At 42.3% G+C, this 22,633-nt stretch overlaps 5 protein-coding genes across 9 annotated transcripts in view; all 5 read left to right on the top strand.

Moving 5' to 3' along the window:
* Nucleotides 1-223: 223 nt before the first annotated feature.
* Cyp4g15 (Cytochrome P450 4g15) lies at nucleotides 224-8,101 on the top strand. The gene is made up of 6 exons (XM_017083879.4): nucleotides 224-846; nucleotides 1,488-1,685; nucleotides 2,373-2,555; nucleotides 6,211-6,854; nucleotides 6,921-7,212; nucleotides 7,713-8,101. Exons 1-6 carry the CDS (start codon nucleotides 648-650, stop codon nucleotides 7,874-7,876), a joined length of 1,680 nt encoding a protein of 559 aa, XP_016939368.3. The 5' UTR covers nucleotides 224-647; the 3' UTR covers nucleotides 7,877-8,101.
* A 581-nt stretch (nucleotides 8,102-8,682) lies between these two features.
* Uba5 (Ubiquitin-like activating enzyme 5) lies at nucleotides 8,683-10,804 on the top strand. The gene is made up of 2 exons (XM_017083298.4): nucleotides 8,683-9,120; nucleotides 9,603-10,804. The coding sequence occupies exons 1-2, from the start codon at nucleotides 8,822-8,824 to the stop codon at nucleotides 10,531-10,533; spliced, it is 1,230 nt and encodes a 409-aa protein (XP_016938787.2). The 5' UTR covers nucleotides 8,683-8,821; the 3' UTR covers nucleotides 10,534-10,804.
* Nucleotides 10,805-11,016: 212 nt separating this feature from the next.
* Spase25 (Signal peptidase complex subunit Spase25) lies at nucleotides 11,017-11,985 on the top strand. Its single transcript, XM_017083959.4, has 2 exons — nucleotides 11,017-11,205; nucleotides 11,323-11,985. Exons 1-2 carry the CDS (start codon nucleotides 11,167-11,169, stop codon nucleotides 11,863-11,865), a joined length of 582 nt encoding a protein of 193 aa, XP_016939448.2. The 5' UTR covers nucleotides 11,017-11,166; the 3' UTR covers nucleotides 11,866-11,985.
* A 214-nt stretch (nucleotides 11,986-12,199) lies between these two features.
* Nucleotides 12,200-14,182, top strand: betaTub65B (beta-Tubulin at 65B). Its single transcript, XM_017083957.4, has 2 exons — nucleotides 12,200-12,495; nucleotides 12,547-14,182. The coding sequence occupies exons 1-2, from the start codon at nucleotides 12,439-12,441 to the stop codon at nucleotides 13,876-13,878; spliced, it is 1,389 nt and encodes a 462-aa protein (XP_016939446.3). The 5' UTR covers nucleotides 12,200-12,438; the 3' UTR covers nucleotides 13,879-14,182.
* Nucleotides 14,183-18,467: 4,285 nt separating this feature from the next.
* Nucleotides 18,468-22,633, top strand: part of Drak (Death-associated protein kinase related) — a 58,356-nt gene continuing 54,190 nt past the window's right edge. Inside the window, exons 1-2 of one of the 5 annotated variants that reach the window (XM_070997401.1) lie at nucleotides 18,468-18,587; nucleotides 19,073-19,361. In XM_070997401.1, coding sequence (XP_070853502.1) covers nucleotides 19,228-19,361 — 134 coding nt within the window. In that variant the 5' untranslated portion in view covers nucleotides 18,468-18,587; nucleotides 19,073-19,227. Of the gene's footprint in view, nucleotides 19,362-22,633 lie in introns of all 5 variants that reach the window. The other 4 variants (XM_017083831.4, XM_017083832.4, XM_070997400.1 and 1 more) reach the window with 4 other exon arrangements.

Below are 22,633 nucleotides of genomic sequence, written 5' to 3'. Positions count from 1 at the left end.
CAGCTATTGACTTAAACTTTATCAGGATCTTCCTTCAACACAATACTAAAATCCCAATAATTTTTGAATTCAAGAGAGATCCAAATGATGAATTTATTTTTGATAATGACCTCAAGCTATCATAATTTCTCTCAGTGTGGATATGCTGCACATTGTTGGCTATAAAAGTCGTTCGCACCGTCGACGCTGGCTAGTCGCTGGAAGTGCGAGTGCGGGTCCATCGTTTCTGATTTCGGATTTCTGATTTATAAGCACGGTTGTATCTGTGAGTCCCGCGTCCGTTTCCGTAACTCCGCCATCCCAATACCACAATACCACAATACCCCGTGTGTGGGTGGTGTGTGTTCATTTTTCGTGATCATTTTCGCTGGATGCCTCGGCGAGGGGCTGTCACCGTTTAGTTGTGCGCTGGACGAGCAGCGAGTAACATCCGGTCCACCGATCCCATCCGAACCCATCCCATCCCATGGATAGCTGATCGATAGCTCCCGATCCGATCCGATCCGTGTACTTGGGCAGTGTGCGTGCTGCGATCGCCTCTATTTTTTTGTTTGGTTTTGGTGTTTTTGGTGTTTTGTTTGCTCTTGCTGGTCTGGACAACCGAACCAGTTGAAGGATAGGATCCCCCGACTGCGATCATCCATCCCATGGAAGTGCTGAAGAAGGACGCCGTCCTGGGCTCGCCCAGCAGCGTCTTCTACTTCCTGCTGCTGCCCACGCTGGTGCTGTGGTACATCTACTGGCGGTTATCCCGGGCCCACCTGTACAGGCTGGCCGGACGACTGCCGGGACCCAGGGGCCTGCCCATCGTGGGCCACCTGTTCGACGTGATTGGACCCGCTTCATGTAAATGCCAAAATTAAGTGCCCTTCGAGGATTTGGGAATAACTTTTAATGAAGTGTTAAAAGAAATCATTGATACTGATACGCTTCGTATCCTAGTTAAATAATATAAAATATGGTTTTAAAAGTGCAATTTATATTTGGTTTCAAAATGAATTTGATTTAACTCTTGATCCATTTTTAATGGAAATTAATGTTAGTGCTTTTAAAAAGTCAGAAAAAAACCTATGACTCATCGTAAACATTTAAATTACTATTTTTTTTAAATTGAAATGAACGTAATGAAAGTTTAGTACAAGTATTTTTATTTGCATCTTTAAATAAAACTGCAATTTGAAACTATATTTAAAAACTAAAACTTTGTAAAAGTATCTTTGATACTGAAGTCAATAATAATGAAACTATTTATTTTTTGGTTTGTACAGATGCCTGTATAATAAAGATAATTTATAACTTTAAAGTATAAAATTTATAGTATTCAAGAATATTTTCGGTCATATTTTAAAGTATTCCTCATGGTTCTATTTAAAAAGAAGTTTATTCGCATATTTTTTTTCAAAAACATGTATTGATTTTAATAAGAATTGTAAATACCTTGAAAAAGAGTTCCGAAAACTGATCAAATACCCCGCTATCGCCTGCAGCTGTTTTCAAAACAGTCATCCGGAAGAGCGCCCCCTTCGAGCACATAGCCAAGATGTGGATCGGGCCCAAGCTGGTGGTCTTCATCTACGATCCCCGGGACGTGGAGCTGCTGCTGAGCAGCCACGTCTATATCGACAAGGCCTCCGAGTACAAGTTCTTCAAGCCCTGGCTGGGCGATGGACTGCTGATCAGCACAGGTGAGGGGCTGAATGGGGGTATGGATTTCTGGGGGCTGGGTTTCTGGGGGCCCAGGAGGTGGGGCCAGTTTGAGGACCACTTGCCACTAATGCAATTTGCGGAATCATAAATTAATTAAGCGATCCGCTAGCCTGACAGTTGGCACAACAATGCCGCTATAAATAAAATCAGCGTCGCAGAAAAGTCACGGGGAAAAATTATGGAGTCGTTTGAAGTCGAACTTTAAAAGTATCAGTTAGTATTTTAAAGATTTTAAAGAAAATATACCAAAGGAAAATAAAATAATGAAGTATTTTTGCAATTATTTTAGGTAATAATATTTTTGGTTGAAAAGGATATTATCAAAACGAGAATCTTATACCATATTATATCATTTTTTTAGTAATTACAATAGAACATCAGTATACAAATATTTTTGTATAACATATTAGGCGATATATTGACAAATTGACAAACTACTTGAACAGATTTCAGTATTTTCAGTATTTAATTGGTTTCTGGTCTGTATATTGCTAGACTTCTTTTAAAAGTATTTATTTTTATAAGGTTTTGTAGTGTTGTTGTTTTAAGAACCAAGTTCTTAGAGTACTTAGAATTGGCTACCGCTTTTACTCAGGCTTTTCCATTGAAGCACTCGATCGGTTCCATACCTACACATCTACATATAGCGCCTTCTATTGTTGCAGGTCAAAAATGGCGATCGCACCGCAAACTGATCGCACCCACATTCCATCTGAACGTCTTGAAGAGCTTCATCGAGCTCTTCAACGAGAACTCGCGCAATGTGGTGAGGAAACTGCGTGCGGAGGATGGTCGCACGTTTGATTGCCATGATTACATGAGCGAGGCAACCGTGGAGATTCTATTGGGTAAGTGAACAGATATGGATGCGAGATAGATGTACGTGATACGGATACGGGGATAGGGATAGCCGTACTTTGCCGTCACGGTGATTACACACAAAAAAAGTACAGTACAGTCAACTCACACGCACTCGCAGCAATACAACATCATCATCCCCAATACCCATACTTCCATACTTCCATACTTCCATACTATCCAGTCCCAGCATCATTTCAGTTATATGCGTGTGCCCAAGTCACCTAATCTCCGCTAAAACATACTATACTATATATGATACATTATATTGTATGTCACACACAATTGAGTGCAGACCCATTTCCCTATATACTGACAAATCAAAAATTTCTGCTTGCTTTTGTTGTGCCCCCAACAATGGGCGCAGATAATATGTATATATGTAGTTCTGCATATATATACCAGATCCCGGCCTCCGATCTAACCGAATTATGCCACCGCCAGCTGCCAAACTGCTGCAAACTGGTTGGCTTTGTCCTCTAAACGATCATGTGGCTTAGTTACGAAAATTCCATAGTTAAAGGTCTTTCCCGAGCAAAAACTAACTATCGTAACTTGGAAGTGGCTCCGCTAATTAGGCTCCTCTAAGGTTAATATCGATGCAAATCTCATCTTAAATGATTTCAGAGCACATTCACAGAAAACTGTGGAATATTTAAGTCAGTAAAGTCAGTCAGTAAAGGCTTTATTATTTATTTAAACGTGTATTAGTTTATTAGGTCCTAAGTTGTTAAATTTTTAATGTTGCGGAGATAACAATTGTCATATTCAAGTGGAATACGATAAAACCTTCTTATATGTGGCAGGACTATACCAAGGTAACTCATAAGCCCCAAGCTTGATTTGGGTAAAATCACCGCCCATTTGTAGATGCAGGTGAAGGCTATCCCTATACTTTTGGGCCACCCAATAGGGTAGTTAACTCATGCAAATACCACCCAGACGACAATTCGCTTAAAGCCAAACACGTCTCGTTGGGGGCCTGGAAAAATGGAAAAAGTGAAACCGCCAAGAGCTAGACAAATTGGAAGGCGGCCAATGTTAATGACATTGTCGCCGGTGGATCGCTCGGCCGATTTCGGATTGATTTCTAGGCCATTGCATAATCCGAGCCCTCAATTGAAATGCAGCCAATGCAAGATTACAGAACTCAACTGGATGGGACTTGAGTTCCGAAGCGAACCGAACTGCAACGAACTGCAACGAAATCCCAGCGAATCTGAGCTGCAATTAAAGGCACGTCGCATTGCCATTAAGCATTTAATCAGGAAAATTTGAATGCAACGGCCGACATCCAGAGCTGAGGTTGTTGTTCACGGCGATTATGGGGTCTGACGCAAACGGGCAATTAGCAATTAAGACCTGAACGAAACCAGCAAATGTTTATGAAGAACTGGGCAAATGTTTTCAATTCGAATCGTAAGAATGGGCAGGAAAAACCAAATGTCATTGCATAAGCCAGATTTCCCATTTCCCCATACAAGGCAACTCGAAACGAAAGTGTTTACTTACTATATACTCTAATGTACTTTATACTACATGGAAAGGTAATCAATAATTGGGAATCTTCTAATAGGGTGTATAGTTCCCCATTTAAGATAACCTAACTGACCTATCCTTACATTTTATCGTTGCACATGTAATGCTTTTATTTTGCTTTCAATATTAGATTGCCTAAATTATATTTGTAAATATTTCCAAAAATTTTGTTTGAGGATACAGATAACCATTTTGCAAATTTTAAAATTGGATAATAGTTTTTTCATCTCCTGAATATTTTTTTAATATATTTTTTTAACAGTTTCTGGAGTTTAATATAAAGATTTTTATAATTTTAAAATATATAAAATCAATATTAACCTTTCTATTAATTATCTTAAGTCCTTCTTTGAAGATGTGAGATAAGATGTAGCCAAATTCATAATTAGATTTAGAAATTGTGTTGAAACTCCTTTCGCCAAGGAAAAGCTCTCTCCCTCAAGTCGAAACAAATGCCGAATTCCTGGCTCGCATTTTTCCCACAGCACAAAAACATTCTACTCTCGAAGCGGATCTGCCCGTAAGCTCGTTTATGCTGTCATCTATAGATCTATTTATGCATTGTATCTACAATTAGACAGTCGGGATGGTGGGCGGCATGGGCAGGGGAATCCAGGGGCTACCTCCGCCGCCTGTTGTCTGTTTGTTAAGTTCAATTGGCGCTTGGGTCAGGCGAGTGCATTCCACTTCCCCCCATTTGAGCTGGGGTCCATCTCCGATCTCGATCTCTATCTCGATCTCCAAACACCGAGATCTATCCGATTAAAATCCGAGTCAGAACTGGGCGGAAAAATTCAATTTTGAATTTGACACACGTGATGAAGCACTGCTTAGCTGGGCATTGAGATTAAAAACGAATCTCTTAGGGCCATCCAACTAAGAATTCAAGTTCCACAGATTCATAAGTTTAAAACTACCAATGTGGGTCGTTCTTTTAAAAATGCAAACAAAATAAAGTCAATAGGATCCTTACAGCCGGGGAGAATATTTTTGGAAATTGGTTGTTTTTTTAAATTTTAATTTACAGATATTATAAAATTCCTATAGTCGTGCTTTTCTATTTAGCGGGTACTAAAAAAAAGTAAACAATAATTCAGATTTGGATGAGATACGATTCAAAATCCGATAAAACATAGTAATTTTTAACATAAATCGGAATCCCGATTTTTGGCCAAAAAAAGTAGGTGTTTTCGCTGCCATAAAGCAATAAAAGGTCAGAATGAGGAATGTCATACCTCGTTGAGCTCGTAATTAAATTCCCTATTCATTGGCATTTAAACCTGGAATTTTTTAATTTTGTCAATTTTTTTCAAAAACCCTTATAAAAAATGCGAAAATTGGTCAAAAATTAAATTTCCCGGAAAGTGGTGGAGATTATTAGCCGAGAATGTTAGCTGCTCAAAACAGTCGGTCTTTTTGCAGTACGCCTTGATTTAGCTAAACTATGATCGAAAAACCGCAAGAAAATGAAGAATTTTTGACTAAAATCGGAATCCCTATTTTCTGCCCTAATTTCTCAGTTTTTTGGCTGTCAAAATGCAAAAAAAGGTCAGAATAAGGAATGTTATACCTCGTTGAGCTCGTAATTAAATTTTCTATTTATTATCATTGAAACTTAGAAAATTTAAATTTTGCCCATTTTGTGCAAAAAATGATGAAAAAAAATTGAAAAAATGGGTCAAAAAATAAGTTTCCTTTAAAATTATTGGGATTGTTAGCTTAGGATGTTAGCTGCTCAAAACTGTCGGTCTTTTGACTGTACGTCTTGATTTGGCTAAACTACGATCGAAAAACCGTTAAAAAATGATTCTTTTTGACCAAAATCCTATTCCCAAAAAAAGACGATGCAACCCCTTACAAAAAATGAAAAAATGGGTCAAAAAATAAGTTTCCTTTAAAATGATTGGGATTGTTAGCTTAGGATGTTAGCTGCTCAAAACTGTCGGTCTTTTGGATGTACGTCTTGATTTGGCTAAACTACGATCGAAAAACCGTTAAAAAAATGGGAATTTTTGACAAAAATCTGAATCCCAAATCCTTAAAGCACACATAAATACCCCACCCAATTTTTGAGCAGATTTCTCTAAGTGTACCCTCGCCTTCCAGAGACTGCGATGGGCGTGTCGAAGAAGACGCAGGACAAGTCGGGATTCGAGTACGCGATGGCCGTGATGCGGATGTGCGACATCCTGCACGCCCGCCACCGCAGCATCTTCCTGCGCAACGAGTTCGTGTTCACCCTGACCAGGTACTACAAGGAGCAGGGTCGCCTGCTGAACATCATCCACGGGCTGACCACCAAGGTGATCCGCAGCAAGAAGGCGGCCTTCGAGCAGGGCACCCGTGGATCCCTGGCCCAGTGCGAACTGAAGGCGGCCCAGGATGCGGATGCGGTGGCCAGTGGCCAGTCCGCCGATGAGGAGAAGGGCACTCCACCGGTAGCCGGACTCTCGTACGGCCAGTCGACCGGGCTCAAGGACGACCTGGATGTGGAGGACAACGACATTGGCGAGAAGAAGCGGCTGGCCTTCCTCGACCTGATGCTCGAGAGTGCCCAGAATGGGGCCCTCATCACCGACACGGAGATCAAGGAGCAAGTGGACACCATCATGTTCGAGGGACACGACACCACGGCAGCCGGCTCCTCGTTCTTCCTCTCGCTGATGGGCATCCACCAGGAGATCCAGGACCGCGTGCTCGCCGAGCTCGACTCTATTTTCGGCGATTCACAAAGGCCGGCCACGTTTCAGGTAAGTAACCATGGAGATAAAAAAAAACCTAATAACTGGAATGCCTTTATAATTTTAAAATGACAGGACACACTGGAGATGAAGTATCTGGAGCGGTGTCTGATGGAGACGCTGCGCATGTACCCGCCCGTCCCGCTGATCGCCCGCGAGCTGCAGGAGGACCTCAAGCTGAACTCGGGCAACTACGTGATCCCCAGGGGCGCCACGGTGACGGTGGCCACCGTCCTGCTGCACCGCAATCCGAAGGTCTACGCCAATCCCAACGTCTTCGATCCGGACAACTTTCTGCCGGAGCGGCAGGCCAACCGCCACTACTACGCCTTCGTGCCCTTCTCCGCGGGACCGCGCAGCTGTGTGGGTGAGTCAGCGGTCTTGCACTGAAAAAAAATTATTATTATAATAATTACGGAAATAAAAATAATATAATATGCTGAAAAAAATAATATACCAAGTAAAACGAGGGAAAAAGACATTTTAAAACACAACTCTTCATAGAATAGTTGTTTTCCTTATAATTATTTTATAATGGTTTGACCCTGTATTTAACTTAAGACGTTGCATATTACAACTCCATTTTCTTTCTATAATGTTATAACTTAGTCATATATAAATCTTATGTACATATATCCTATAAAATCGAATTGAGGCCTCTAATTTTATAAAGTATAAGAACGAAAAATGTCATTCCCCACGATTTTCGACCATATTATTAATGTTTTTCAAGGTATATACTAGTCAAATTCTCGAAATTTAAATACCCAATAATTAGTTTTACCTTAGCAACAAAAAGATAGTTAATCTTAATTAATTTTATATCGTATAATATTTTTCATTGTAATATTCTCTTATTTTTGTTAGGCCGCAAATACGCGATGCTCAAGCTGAAAATCCTTCTGTCGACCATTTTGCGGAACTACCGTGTCTTCTCGGACCTGACCGAATCGGACTTCAAGCTGCAGGCGGACATCATCCTGAAGCGGGAGGAGGGCTTCCGCGTGCGCCTGCAGCCGCGGAGCAGGTGAACCCAGTGAACCCAGTGAACCCAGCGAACCAGGTGGACCAGGTGAACCAGGTCATCCGGGTGAAAGGACAAAGGTCACCGGATGGCGGACAGCACACAGTACACAATAAGCTACACAGAACGGACACTTATCCATACATATATCTCTACTTGTTGGCAAGTGATAGTCACCGGTTTATACAGTAATATTGATAATATTAAATAATAAACGTGCTCCAACACTCGATTTATTGAATAGTATAATAATTATTTTTTTGTCGCATTTAACACGCAAAACAATCACAACTATCGTCATCTTCTTTTAACTGTTTTTTTTTTTTGGTTATTTAATAATTATAATACCTTTTTTGTGTAATGATTTTGACAATAAATCTTTTGTGTAATTATACAAGTCGATCGTATGAATCGAAGGAGGTGAGTAAGTGGTTGAAAAGCTTTGAGAAATCTACGTATTTAATGGATAATAGTGGGTACAAAATTAAATAAAATAAACAGTTGCATATTATTATAAAAGTCATTTTGTTTTTCTGGCTGGTCTGGGAGAGCTGATTTATAATAACACTTTTTAGAAGAAAAAAATTTAAATTAAACCACTAACACACACAATTTTATACTCCAAACATTTTTAATTGTATTAATTGTGCTTAACTAAGAAGAATGTTCTATTTCAAATAAGTGCGCCAAAGTCAGCGTTTATCAACACTGTTTAAGTCGTTCGAATTTTTTTGGTATTTTTGCCATCGATGATGGGCCATCTCTAGATCAGTGATGCCAGACTGTTATCGAATACGATTGTCCAGTATGACCGTACTTACAATAACAAAGCTTGTTGTAACACAACTACGTGGCTGCGATTAAAACAGCGAAACTTAAAAGCGAAAGTTGACAGTCAGGTCGACCGTTTACTGACTTTGGAGGATCGCAGCTGGAGAACCCATTCGCCAGGATGTCGCACGCCATCGACGAACTGCAGGCGATCATCGCCGAGCTGAAGACGGAGCTGGAGGACCCGAAGACCACCGGGAGCACCAGCGGTGGAAGTGGGATCGGGAGCAACAACAGCCGCTTGGTGCGCGATCGCATCGATCGCATGTCCGCCGAGGTGGTGGACTCCAATCCCTACAGCCGCCTGATGGCCCTGCAGCGGATGAACATCGTCAAGGACTACGAGCGGATTCGGGACAAGGCGGTGGCCATTGTGGGCGTGGGCGGCGTAGGAAGCGTCACCGCCGACATGCTGACACGGTTCGTACACGGCGAGAAAACACTATGACTTAGGGAAATTCGTGGTTCAAATCATACCCATAAGTATTCCGCAAAATATCTGCTATATGATCTTAAAGTCTCTTTTAAAAATGAAGCCACTTTTATAAACCTTTCTATACAGAATTATCAGGGTAATCCCCCTTTTTCATATTGAACACCATTTGGAACTATATGATTTTAAAATCTTTTTAAAAAATGAAGCCACTGTTATATACCTTTTTGTATAGAAATATCAGGGTAATCCCTGTTATAATATTGAATATCATTTTTTAAACTAGATATCTCAGAAGAAATTTGTTGAATTTATGTATAAAGATCCCATAAAAAATCTTTTAATAGCTTGAAAGCACAAACAATTTACTAAAATATTTTTATTGAATACAGATATGTCACATAAATTCCAATTTATATTTCACCTGATCATTCCAAACCATATATTGAATTCCCTATTTATATTGCAGCTGCGGCATTGGCAAACTGATCCTGTTCGACTACGACAAGGTGGAGCTGGCCAACATGAACCGGCTGTTCTTCACGCCCGACCAGGCGGGCCTCTCCAAAGTCCAGGCCGCCGCCGCCACGCTGGGCTTCATAAATCCGGACGTAGAGATCGAGACGCACAACTACAACATCACGACGGTGGATAACTTTGATCGCTTCCTGGACACCATCTCGCAGGGCGGTCGTGTGGCTGGTCAGCCGGTGGATCTGGTGCTCAGCTGTGTGGACAACTTCGAGGCCCGCATGGCCATCAATGCGGCCTGCAATGAGCGGAATCTCAACTGGTTCGAGTCGGGCGTTTCGGAGAATGCCGTCTCGGGGCACATTCAGTTTATCCGTCCCGGGGACACCGCCTGTTTCGCCTGTGCTCCTCCCTTGGTGGTGGCCGAGAACATCGACGAGAAGACCCTCAAAAGGGAGGGCGTGTGCGCCGCCTCTCTGCCCACCACCATGGGCATTACGGCTGGCTTTCTCGTCCAGAATGCCCTGAAGTATCTGCTGAATTTCGGCGAGGTTTCCGACTATCTGGGCTACAATGCCCTCAGCGATTTCTTCCCTAAGATGACGCTCAAGCCGAATCCACAGTGTGACGACAGGAACTGTTTGGTCAGGCAAAAGGAATTCCAGGCCAGACCTAAACCCGTGGTGATAAAGGAGGAGGCGGCCAGCGAGGAGCCGCTGCATGCCACCAACGAATGGGGCATCGAACTGGTGGCTGAGGATGCACCTGAAAGTAATCCAACGCCAGCTAAAACCTCTGAGGTTGGCGAAGGTCTGAGACTCGCCTACGAGGCACCTGAAAAATCTAGCGATAGTCTGGAAGATGCTGTGCCTGCACCCGAAGATGGAGCGAGTCTAGAAGACCTGATGGCGCAGATGAAGTCCATGTGAAAAATTGATTCCATACTCTGTATTTATAGAAACTTTTTTGTAAAGCATTTTTTTTTGTAAAAACTCCGTTTTGTTTGTGTGAAAGTTGGCTTGGCCATTTGTAATATCTTTGAATATGAAATACACGCCTTTGTGCAAAATGCCAACTGACAAGCTGGAACACAATGAACAAATGTTATTTTTTATAATAAATATATTTAAGAACAAATTCTTAAAACTTCTGTGCAGCCATTGTATTTGTTTAATAATAAAATCATACAAAATAAATATATTTTTAGGTCGTTAAAAAAAATGTTTACTTATAATTTGGTGAAATGATAATTTTAACTTCTCTGTGTTTTATTGTGTTTTATTAGTGTTTTTGTAAGATATATAAGTAAGTGAAATCACAATTTATTTGAATTACGCGCGCTCTTTGTTGGGCTTAAATGGTATTTTTAGTATTTTTCCCTGTTCGATCTGGCAACACGGGCCAGCTGGCTATCGACTCAGTCCGATAGACGATACAAATTTTGTTGTCGCGTTGTCAAAAAAAAAGAAGGAAATCTCCTCGGAAAAGTGTTTTTCCTGCTTGCCACACACGCTTTTCTGAATCACCAAGGGCCGGAAAAAGGTTTCAAGAGTACACTAGACATGGGCAAGAAGGAGGAAAAGTCACAGCCGGGCGAGGAGGTGAGTAAACCAGATGCCGGCTTGGCACTTGGTCCATTGGGATGTGTTCTCCAAGACACGTCAGTGCATGATGATTTGTGGATGTTTCTAAGCCAATTCCACCATATTTCCTTGCAGCTCGTCAAGGTCAACAAGTGGGACGGATCCGCGGTGAAGCATGCCCTGGATGATGCGGTGAAAACCTGCCTGCTGGGCGATCGTCCCCAGTTGAAGGAGCAATTCGGCCTGGTCAACACCCGCCTGGCCCTCTGCGCCCTCGCCGTGCTGGTGGCCATCATGGCCCACGCCTGGGACTTCACCCACCCCTTTCCCGAATCCCGTCCGGTGCTCCTGTTCAGCGTTCTGGCCTACTTCGCCCTCCTGGGCGTCCTAACACTCCACTCCAGCTTCCGCGAGAAGGGCACCTTCGCGGTGGCCCTGCAGAAGGAGAAGGAGCGCGAGCGCCTGTGGGAGGCCAGCTCCGACATGCGCAAGTACGACGACAAGTACCTGCTGACCCTCAGTGTCCGCGACTCGAAGAACGGCAAGCGGCGCGAGCAGAGCAGCAACAAGTCCTGCGCCGCCTTCATCGATCAGAATGGCATCGTCCTGGACAACCTGGTGGCCAACGAGGTCAACCGCCTGTTCAACGCCCTGGCCGCCGACAAGAAGGACAAGTAGCTGGCCGAGGAGGAGCCAGCCTCTGGAGCAGCCAGTTAAGCCCACAACGTTTTTTTTTTATAAATAAACCAAATTCCCCCACTTTGTCTCATTAAACTGTACACTTTTGTGGTAAGCCGACTGTGCGTCTTTGCTTTTATGTGTTTAGATTCCAATTACCACAAAAAACGCGATATATATTATTGATTGTCTGACCATAACACCTTTAAAGCTTCAAATGATTAGCCTTAATGGGTAATTCTTCTTTGTCCATTGAAGCTTTAGAGCATTTGATCTTATAATTGCATTCGAACAGGCCTAACCTTAGCCTCCTTAAATATATATCTTTAAATAAGTCAAAATACATATAATTTTTACTGGGCTCTTTAAAGAATTTTGTAGGTCTTAGTGAAAAAAGTCATTGACTATGTACAAAATTCGGAAAGATGGTAGAAAAGTAAAGTTGTGATCAGGACGGCTTGGAGAAGTCGAGCCCCAATAGAAATCGATAAGCAGATCGGCTGAGCGAGGAGAGGAGAGGATGAGGCAGTAGCCTCCAGCTAAGTGGTTTCAAGGAGCGGAGATTGGGTCAGCATGCGGGAGATAGTCACCCTGCAGATCGGCGGAGCCGGCAATGCCATCGGTGATTCGGTGGGTAGCTACTATATAACTACTAATGTCCTAAACCTCTGATCTTTCCAGTTCTGGCACGTGATCTCGCACGAACATGGCGTGGACTATGCGTCGGGTAGATTTGGCGGCACCAGTCCCCTGCAGCTGGAGCGAATCAATGTGTTCTTCAATGCCACTGCTAGCAAAAGGTTCTATGCCCGCACCATACTCATTGACACGGAGGCCAGCACCATCCAGCGCTTGAACGCCAGCAGCCAGTTGTACAGGCCGGAGAACTTTGTGGCCGGATCGGAGAGTGCTGGGAACAACTTTGCCCGAGGCTATCACACGGATGGTGCCGCCATTCTGGAGCAGGTGCTGGACAACACCCGGCGGGAGGTGGAATCGGTGGACTCGCTGCAGGGCTTTCAGCTGCTCCATTCGATCGGCGGCGGCACCGGCTCCGGCTTGACCTCCCTGATAATGGAGGCACTGGTGGAACAGTATCCGGACAATTTGCTATGCAACTATGTCACAATACCATCGCCAAATATGTCCCAGGTGGTGGTGGAGCCATACAATGCCCTACTGAGCACTCCGGCCCTGGTGAACAACTCCCATTTGACATTCTGCCTGGACAACGAGGCGCTGTTCCAAATCTGCAACAGGAACCTGAAGATCAAGATGTCCGGCTACGAGCACATCAACCACATTGTGGCCCTGACCATGTCGGGCATAACCACTTGCCTGAGGTTTCCCGGTCAGCTGAATGCCGGATTGCGCAAGATCTATGTGAATATGGTGCCATTCCCGAGGCTTCACTTCCTCATACCGGGATTCGCACCGCTGGTCACCTGCAAGCAGCAGCAGTTCAGCAAGGGCACCGTTTCGGAGCTGGTGCAGCAGATCTTCTCCAGCAACAATCTGCTGTGTGCCATCGACCTGCGGAAGGGCAAACTCCTGACGGCGGCGGGCATTTTCCGGGGCAGAATGTCGCCGCGCGAGGTGGACCAACTGATGACCGGGGTGAGGAACAAGAATATAAACAATTTCGTGGACTGGATACCGAATAACATCAAGACGGCCATTTGTGATATTCCGCCGAGGGGCCTCAAGATGTCGGCCACTTTCATAGGCAACACCACGGCGATACAGTCGCTGTTCCAGCGACTACTAGACGGTTCCATGGCCATGCTGCGGCGCAAGGCCCACCTGCATTGGTACACCGGCGAGGGAATGGAGGAGCAGGAGTTCCAGGATGCCCAGCAGGAGTTGCAGGCCATCATCGATGATTACCGCAGCAGTGCCGAGGGCGAGGATTCCGGCGGCGGTGGCGGTGGCCGCACTGGAAGCGCCGGGGATGAGAGCGGCGATGAGGAGGCCGCCGCAGCCGGTCCCCGGTGCCCCTATTGCGCCGATTGACTGACACCCACTGACATCCATTCCACATCACCCACATTTAGCTAAGCAACCCTCCCGAAAAGTGATTCACCGATCTTGGGGTTGCCAAATTCAAAAAAGTGTCCTCCGTTGTCGTCGCGCGTCTTGGATTCGGATTCATGCATACCTCTGGGGCATCTGCAATCCCAAAGGATGAGTAGCAATTTGTTCAGGATATATTTCGAGTAGAAAAATATATATATTTTAGAAAAAGCCCTTGTTTCGTATTCTTCTTTGAGCTTTACTTTATTTTTTGGAAAATAAATATTTCCGTATCATTGAAAAAGCCTTTGAAAAAATTCGGAGCGGGTAATTTTTTATTTTTTAATTAATATTTGGTAAATAAAAGTTTAAATTTGATAAAAAAAGAAATAAAATAAGATCCCAAACCCAATTTTGAGCTCTTAGCTTATACTTTTCTTTAAAAAACAGCCTTATCTCTTTGAGATCTTATTTCTAACAGCCAGTTATTTTTTTAAGTTAGTTTAGAACTTAAGTTCAAAAAGGTTTTAAGGAAACTTAAGTGTAAAACCGCTTATAAAGTTTTATTGTGTTTGTTGTGGAAGACATGTACATCATTTAAAATACAATGGAATCCGTAAGTTTCTGCGATTTAGGAGCTATTGGTCCTATTTAGTAAAGCTGCCCTCTCAGCAACTAGAGGCGACCTTATTGCGCTTCTCGATGGCCTGGAGCGCTTGAGTAAAAAGATCTTTCAATTCTGAGCTCACGTTCGGGATACACATATTGGTCAAGAGGTCATAAGCCGATAAGGCCCTAAACTGCTTCCTTGTTTTGGCCTTCACCTGATTTATTTTGATCGCCTCATCCCAATTGATCACAAAATCTTTGGCATTTGGGTACTTCTGAATAGTCTTTACACGGTCGATCAGCTTAGGGTGCACCATGTGCATCTTCGAGGTGGGATGGGGGTCCTTGGTGCGGGATAGCGGTGCGTTGCTCTTCTCCTGAAGAGGGTTCCAGTTGTATGCCGTTGGGCTACGTCTCTTACCCAAGTAGGGTCGTTGTGGAACCGGACGGATCAGGTCCACGGGAGCCTTTGTGGTCGGTATGGAATTAAAGGGGCGGAACAGGCCAGGGGGAGTCTTTGGAGGAAAGATCAGGTCCACGTGAGCCTTTGGGACCGGTAACTTCGTCTGAAATATCTGACGGACTTCGGCATCGCAGGATCTTTCATCATCATCATCAGAATAATCTGGATGGATAATCAGGCCCAGTGAATCCTTCGTCTTTGGAGACTTCTTCGGAGGGATCAGGCCCGGGGGAGCCTTTGTGACCGGCAACTTCTCCTGGGTAGCCTTCGTTTTCGGCATCTTTGGAGGATAAATCAGGTGGAGGGGAGCCTTTCTGACCGGAAACTTCTGGGGGGGAATAGGAATTGAAGGACGGGTCAGGTCCAGGGAAGCCTTTGAGACCGGCACCTTCTTCTTGGAAGCCTTCGTTTTCGGTACCTTTAGAGGATAGAGCAGCTGGAGGGGAGCCCTTCTGAGCGGATATTTCACGATAAAAGGAGGAGCCTTTATGACAACTATTTTCCTCTGGGGTTCATGAATTGGCTCACGGTTCTCGGTCTCCGAGGAGCTTTCACTGTCATCTGAGCAATCTGATCCTTTCTGGGGAATACGAATTGGCGGACGGACCTCGCTTTCGGAGGAGCTTTCACTTTCACCATCATCCGAGCAATCTGGAAGATTCGACTCCTCATCATCTGAATAACCTGGAAGCTGCTGTCCATGCGATGGGCGGCACATGTCCGGGCTAGTGTTAGCATTTGCCTGGCTGAGCGACGTATCCATTTCAGTGTCCACTTCATCCCGGCGCAAGAGCTCGTGGTCCCGGATCTCAGTGACTGTCCGCCGGGCCAGGAGCCTTAGGCGACTCTTAGTTATGGGGCCCAAATCCATTTTGGCCCTTGGGCAGCACCGCCGATGCCGAATCACGTTATGCAAAGTAATTCTTCCCCGAATGATTCGGGGCAAGAACACCTCGCTCTTGAAGCCAGGCAGATCCACCTGGACAACGGATTTTTGGGATAACAGCTTTATATTATATTTCATTTTTGGGTTTTGGAGATAAAAAACGGTCTCAGAGGAGCTTTCACTGTCATCTGAGCAATCTGATCCTTCCTGGGGAATACGAATTGGCGGACGGACCTCGCTTTTGGAGGAGCTTTCACTTTCACCATCATCAGAGCAATCTGGAAGATTCGACTCCTCATCATCTGAATAACCTGGAAACTGCTGTCCATGCGATGGGCGGCACATGTCCGGGCTGAGCGACGTTTCCATTTCAGTGTCCACTTCATCCCGGCGCAAGAGCTCGTGGTCCCGGATCTCAGTGACTGTCCGCCGGGCCAGGAGCCTTAGGCGACTCTTAGTTATGGGGCCCAAATCCGTTTTGGCCCTTGGGCAGCACCGCCGATGCCGAATCACGTTCTGCAAAGTAATTCTTCCCCGAATGATTCGGGGCAAGAACACCTCGCTCTCGAAGCCAGGCAGATCCACCTGGACAACGGATTTTTGGGGTAACAGCTTCATATTGTATTTCATTTTTGGGTTTTGGAGATAAAAAACGCCGTCTTTACAATGCAATGTGTCTGGCGAAAAAGGTCTATGAAAAGGAACTGCCAACTTTGATCTGTCAAAACAAATGTCATTCTCGTCGACAGGGTGCCTAAAAAAGGGTGGCCATCTTAAAAAAGTATTGAAAAATCTACCAATTTTCGGTTATATCGGTTATTTTCGGTTATGTCTAAGAGAATATAAAAGTTTGTAGTTATTTAAATTAGGTTAAAATGGTTAAGTTTAATTCAATTAATATTGGAGTTCCTATTTTGTCAAAAACTTTTCTTCGTATATCAAAGAATAAATTAAAATTTTAATAAAAAAAATGAATTATCGGCTCGGTTCGCATTGTTCCGGCTACTTCACGATCGCTCGCCAATGAATTTTTTCTATTTTAGCAGTGGCCAAACATTTTCCGTAGGTCAAAAGCCGGATCTGCTAAACTTGAACGGCTGCCAAGAGGAGTTTTTGGCGAGTTTTGCGGCAAAAAAAAAAAAACAAGAACAAGGCGACCGCCCGGCCAAAAACAAAAAATACAAATTCTTGAGGAGATCCGGAGACGACGGCATTATTAATAGACGGATGCTAAAGGTTTTTGCACTTGGTTTATTTCTGGCTCCGCATTCCTATTCCTGAGATGCCGTCGTGGTGACAATCCGATAACACCGACAAAAAATATAGGAACTTTTTTCTGCATAAGGTTGAAATTTCTATTTCATCAAACAAATTCTAGCTATATTTCTTAGAAATATGTAGGATAGGTTTTCAAAATTGAGTGTTAAGTTTACACAACATTTGCTAAATCTGAAGAAGTTTTCGTCTTTTTCCAATGGAATTTATCAACATTTTTGAATTTGCTAGAATTGTAAGCGAACGAATTTTTTGTTTAAAAAATAGTTTGTATATTTTGACTTTTTTTAAGTGCCTGAAAAATGTGCATCGCCTTTGCAAGTGGAGCACACACACACTCGCACGGGCGGACACACCTACACTCGCTAGGGAAAACGGAGGAAAAACTTGGAGGGCGAGGAAAAGCCAGGGAACTGCAAGCATAAATATAAATATAAAATTGAGAATTCAATCGAGATGCAAGATGCCAACTATTTGTGGGCCGCGCCACGCCCACACGCACCGAAAACAGGCGCCACACAAAATCGCTAAGAGAAAAAGTTTTTTTTGAACAATTAATAAATAATGAACACATAAAAACTTAGCTATAAAATGGGTTAGTAAGTGTCAAGTGTACACAAATATGTTGAGTTTTGATTAATAACATTGTAATAAATGTCAATGACAAATTAAATAATATTATTCAATTTATTAAAAGAGGAGAAATTTTTTTTTTATTTGATAAAATTTACATAATTTTTTTTGCTTTAAAACCCATAATTTCCGTTTAATGTTATTTGTTACTACTAACTTGCATTCATAAAATAATACAATAACATTTATCTTCCAAAAAACTCAAATTTTAAACCCTGGACTTCTAATATTTTTCAAATTCAAAATATCTTAGTAGTTTCCGTTGACCAGTGCTGTTAACTGATTTTCGGTATTTTCTGGTATATTTAGGAATCTCATCGATGAATTTCGCTCGCTCTTCATAAGAATTTTGATGATATGCACAAGCTGGGATATTCCCTAATATGCTAAATTGCTTAGTTATCGAAAATTCAACAAAGATATATAGGTTGAGCAAAGCACTAAATGCTTGTTGTTGAATTTTCAAACAACTGTGACCTGTTGTAAAAGCTTTAGGGAGTTAAGTTGTATTTTTCATTATGAGTTAATGTCTAAAATTAATATATTATGTTACTTGTAATTGATTTTGAAGATTTTTTTAGCCGCTCTAGGGTAACACGGCCATAGTTTAGTGAAATCGTCGTTTTTTTCAGTATTTTTGTGTTTAACGTAAGCAAGCGTAAATGTATCGATGGAAAACATCGATATTTCTCCACCTCTATTCCAGAAATCGGTTGCTTACGTTTGCTTACGTTTTATTACGTCTGCCTACGTTGTGCTGAGCAGCGCAGTCGAAATCGAAAAAAGAGCCCGCAAATGCTCTTCGACTCTGAAACAGAAAGCAGTGCTGTCGCTAAAGAAAAGGTTCCCCGCGGTCACACACACGCTCTCGGGCAATTGAAATTTCAATCCGCCAACGAACGGTTCGTGCGCGCTTGTTTCGTGCGAGTTTCTTGTACCTTCGTACGTCCGTACCGTACCTCCGCAACAACAACAACAACAACAGACCTGGCCAAAATCTGCGGGCCGCTTTTTCGCACCAAACCTTTTTGAATTGACGAAGTGGAGTTCTTCGGAGAGAACGGTACTTGCAAATACCGAAAATAACAAAAACAACACACGGCAGCAACAGCATCACACATACATACACACGCGGGAATTTTTTTCGGGCCTCTCTTAGCGCGCGCGTGTGTGTGTGTGTTGCAGTTGCATAGTTTTTTTTTTTGTTTTGTACTGGAATTTTGTCTCCACCTCTCTCTCTGTCTCTCGCGCGCAACGTTTTCCGAAGAATTATTTTTAAGCGTGTGTGGTTTTATCACTAAACTACAATTTTTTTTGGTTCTGTGCAGTTGAGATTTGAATTTTGCCCCCCTCATCCCAAAGAAATCGGAAGTTTCAAAGAAATCAAACGAAGGATTAATCAAATAAAGCCAAAAATCGAAAGAAGATTCGATCTTCACACACTCACTCACACACACACCCAGCACACACACACACACACAAAATGTTCACCGAAAAGGGAATTTTTCCCATTGGCGACGGACTTTTGGACGTGGACGCCGATCGGCTGAAGGGACTCCTCGTGTCGTGTCACGACATCAACGATATGTACGAGGTGGAACAGACGCCGTTTGCCAGGTGAGTTTGGGTTTTGGGTACTGGGTCTTGGGCTCAGTTTGGCACTCTTTCCCTTGCCAAAAACCGAAAACAGAAAAAAAAAACACCAAAACAAGTTTCTCGCATCTCCACACAGAGAAAAAATCACCTCCATTTACAGATCAATGGGAAATATCTATGTCATTCGATATGTATTTCCCATTGATCTGTAAATATTGTTTGACCAAGATGAGTTCTGGACAGAACTATAGATACAGTCCCTAGTTTTTCAACTGTCAGCCAAGAAAACAAATTATACAGACCTGTAACTTGGAATCTATTACCATTCAAGCCAGAAAAGGCAGACTAACTTTATTATATTTGAGTTCCTCTTAAGATTTTGATCTTACAATCTTAGTTACAATGTAGTAGTCTATAATAATAACTGTTTCTTATGTTTTATGAAAATGTAAGCAAAATGTGAGAAAAGATCACCTCAGTATCAAAACAAGATAGTCGGATTTTAATATTTTGCATTCCATTTCGCGTGTAGTTACCTGTGGGGATACCTGTTCTAAAATCATACGTGAAATTGATCACTGCATCGCATTAACTTTTCTTTCTGTGCAAAAGCAGCTGCCGAAAAAATAAAAGCGAAATCCCAAAAACACCGAAACAAAGCTAAAAATGTTAAAGAAAGTCAGTCGCGAGTCTGTTTTATTTTTCTGAAAAACTTCTGCGTCTCAAAACTTGTTTTATTTACTTTTTTCTTCTTTCTTGCGGGTCTACTGTGTGTGTGAGCTTCTACTCAACACGCACACACTGACATGTGGACGGGAGACAAAAAGAGAGTTTTGTGTGGATAACGGCACAGTGGGTTTGTTATGAAAATGATCAGGAGGTTGTGACAAAATAATACTAGATTCAGAAATATTTGGGATCCCAAAAAATATTAAACTGATTCATGAATTTTGAAGTACGATTTCGTTTGAATTTTAAAAGAAAGTTACAAAATAATAATTTTTTGTAGCTAGTGCAACATATTAAACCATCAATTTGTACTAAATATTGATCCGAAAAGATCCTAATTATGGACTGTGTGTATGTACCAAGGGATTTTAGTTTCCTTACATACCTGGTTTTGGTTTAAGAGTTCTTGGTTCCGGGTTCCGGGTTCCTTTGGGTTTATTATGTAGAATTTTGGGTTTTGTGCAACCACTGTGCATCTCGTTCTTCTCCATCTTCTGGCGTTTCTTTGCCTGCTTCCCTCTTCCGCATCTTCCTCGTCATCTTCCTCATTCTGCTCTTTTTCTCCCTTTTTCTCACTCTTCCAAAGAGCAGCTGTTACCGTTTGCTGGCGAACTGACCCTCGTGTTCCGTCTCTTTCTATGTCCCTCTGGCCCTCTCTCTCCCTCCATATGGCTGAGATTCGCCCTATCTCTTTCTGTTCAGTACACCTCTCCCTCTCGAATGCCCTTTGACTACCTTTATTTTCTGCTAGATTTGCATTTTTACCCTTTTTCATTATAATTTGTTCGCATTTCGCTTTGCTCTTGCCTCATTAGTTTTGCACTCCATCGTTTCTACGAAGTTCTTCAGACTACGCCACCCACAAGGCCCCTTTTTCCCCTCACCTCACGAAGGTCGTTTGCTTCCGAGCCCACTGTTTCGTACTTCCAGGGACCCGATCTATCATTATATTCCCCCATTTTTGATAAGACTTTTGTTATCAACGAAAAAAAAAAACAAAAACGAAAATTAATAATAAAACTTAAATCCCAATCGACGTTTTTGAGTTTCGTAAGCAGCCAGCCGTATGAAATCGTATTTCTGTCATCGATTGTGGTCTCAGAACGTAATTCTTATCAGGAGCCCTATTCTCCGAAGTGTTGGTTGTAAAACCCCATAGAAATTATATACCAAATTGGGAAACACTTGACAAAGGTAGTTTAAGAGGGCGCTAAGTGATATCTTGTAAATGTTACACACTGGGACTTTAAAACTTTAGACTAAATAATGTTATCATATCGAATGTTCCATAACCTGGCTCCTCATTATAAATACAAGCAACGCATAATAAAAATTAAATACGATCGTAACAGTGAAATGTATCTTTTTAAATTAGTAGCTTGCAAAAATTTAATGGATTCAAATTTATAACGAATTCAACTTTCTCATAAATGCTATGGTATTTGTTGTTAATCACTTAAAAGTCTTCAAATTTCTCTGTTTTGTAAGATATTTTTCTATTACTGTGTTAATGCAAAGTTTTTTTTTTATAAAATTATATTAAAATGGGTTAGAATTTAAATGTACTTAATTATTTATTTGTATTTTGTTCAGCGTTCTCCTCTTTACTGAAGTATTTCTCATTTAGGGTTTCAGCTCCCTAGCCGGTAATTTATTTTTTTCATATATTATAATGTTACTCCCCTGGAATTCCGATCCCAAAATTGCCTTATTTCGCAGTATAGGGTTCTGCCACAGACGGGTTATTTTTCCTCGGTAATAGTCATTTTTTGTTGGCCATTTCGCTTCGGTTTCTCATGCTTCTCTGGTTCCGCATTCGCTCAATACCAACTTGTTGCTGCGTTTGCTTTCGTTTCACGTTTTTCTTGACTTTGTTTTAATTTTTATATATTTTTTTTGTTTTTTGGGTCGTTTGCTTTATCAACGCATAATTTTGGAACGTTTCCCCCCAAGAAATGCGTTCTGCTGGCCAGTAAAAAGAGCTTATTTTGTTTTTATCAGTCGCGAAAAGATAAGGAAAGCCAGGTGAGGGAAGTGAGTTTATAAGGGGAAGTTCTTTATTTTGCAGTGTGATAAATAATATTCTCTTGCCAACAGAAAATCCTACTCGGAATGTAAGTAGAAAATGGTATTTCTTGAAATTCTACTGCAATAGAAAACAAATATGTAATAAGCCCAGAATTTATTTCACCAGAATTACCTATTTACCTATATGAGATATATTTTTTCTGACTTCCTTACCAATTATTAGTGGTTAAACCCCAAAACCGCTCATAAATAACGCATACAAAGTTGCTTGTAGCGTATTTAAATGGGGGGCTACCATGTCACAATAAATTTCGCCCCAAAAAAGTTTAACCCTAATGACCACCGGGGAAATAAAAACCTGCCAAAATGGAAACATTTGACAATTGCAAGCCGTCAATCAATCGAGGGGCCGAGGGGTATTTCTGATTTCAGTTTTCAGTTTTCTGCAGGCCGGAATGCCAAAATGTTGGCCAATTGGGCGACGCACATATACAATATTTCTTATAACTTTTGAGCTGTGCATAATTGGACTTGGA

The sequence above is a fragment of the Drosophila suzukii genome, chromosome X (genome assembly GCF_043229965.1).
Source record: "Drosophila suzukii chromosome X, CBGP_Dsuzu_IsoJpt1.0, whole genome shotgun sequence".
In the NCBI taxonomy this organism is placed as follows: domain Eukaryota; kingdom Metazoa; phylum Arthropoda; class Insecta; order Diptera; family Drosophilidae; genus Drosophila; species Drosophila suzukii.
The sequence above is the reverse complement of the archived record's forward strand: the minus strand, read 5'-3'. Positions and strand labels throughout refer to the sequence as shown.

Coding starts and splice junctions, on each gene's coding strand:
- betaTub65B (XM_017083957.4), top strand. CDS start 12,439: ATGCGGGAGATAGTCACCCTGCAGATCGGCGGAGCCGGCAATGCCATC. Junction 12,496..12,546: donor GCAATGCCATCGGTGATTCG/GTGGGTAGCTAC, acceptor TGATCTTTCCAG/TTCTGGCACGTGATCTCGCA.
- Uba5 (XM_017083298.4), top strand. CDS start 8,822: ATGTCGCACGCCATCGACGAACTGCAGGCGATCATCGCCGAGCTGAAG. Junction 9,121..9,602: donor ACCGCCGACATGCTGACACG/GTTCGTACACGG, acceptor TTTATATTGCAG/CTGCGGCATTGGCAAACTGA.
- Spase25 (XM_017083959.4), top strand. CDS start 11,167: ATGGGCAAGAAGGAGGAAAAGTCACAGCCGGGCGAGGAG. Junction 11,206..11,322: donor AGTCACAGCCGGGCGAGGAG/GTGAGTAAACCA, acceptor ATTTCCTTGCAG/CTCGTCAAGGTCAACAAGTG.
- Cyp4g15 (XM_017083879.4), top strand. CDS start 648: ATGGAAGTGCTGAAGAAGGACGCCGTCCTGGGCTCGCCCAGCAGCGTC. Junction 2,556..6,210: donor AACCGTGGAGATTCTATTGG/GTAAGTGAACAG, acceptor CTCGCCTTCCAG/AGACTGCGATGGGCGTGTCG. Junction 7,213..7,712: donor GGGACCGCGCAGCTGTGTGG/GTGAGTCAGCGG, acceptor TATTTTTGTTAG/GCCGCAAATACGCGATGCTC.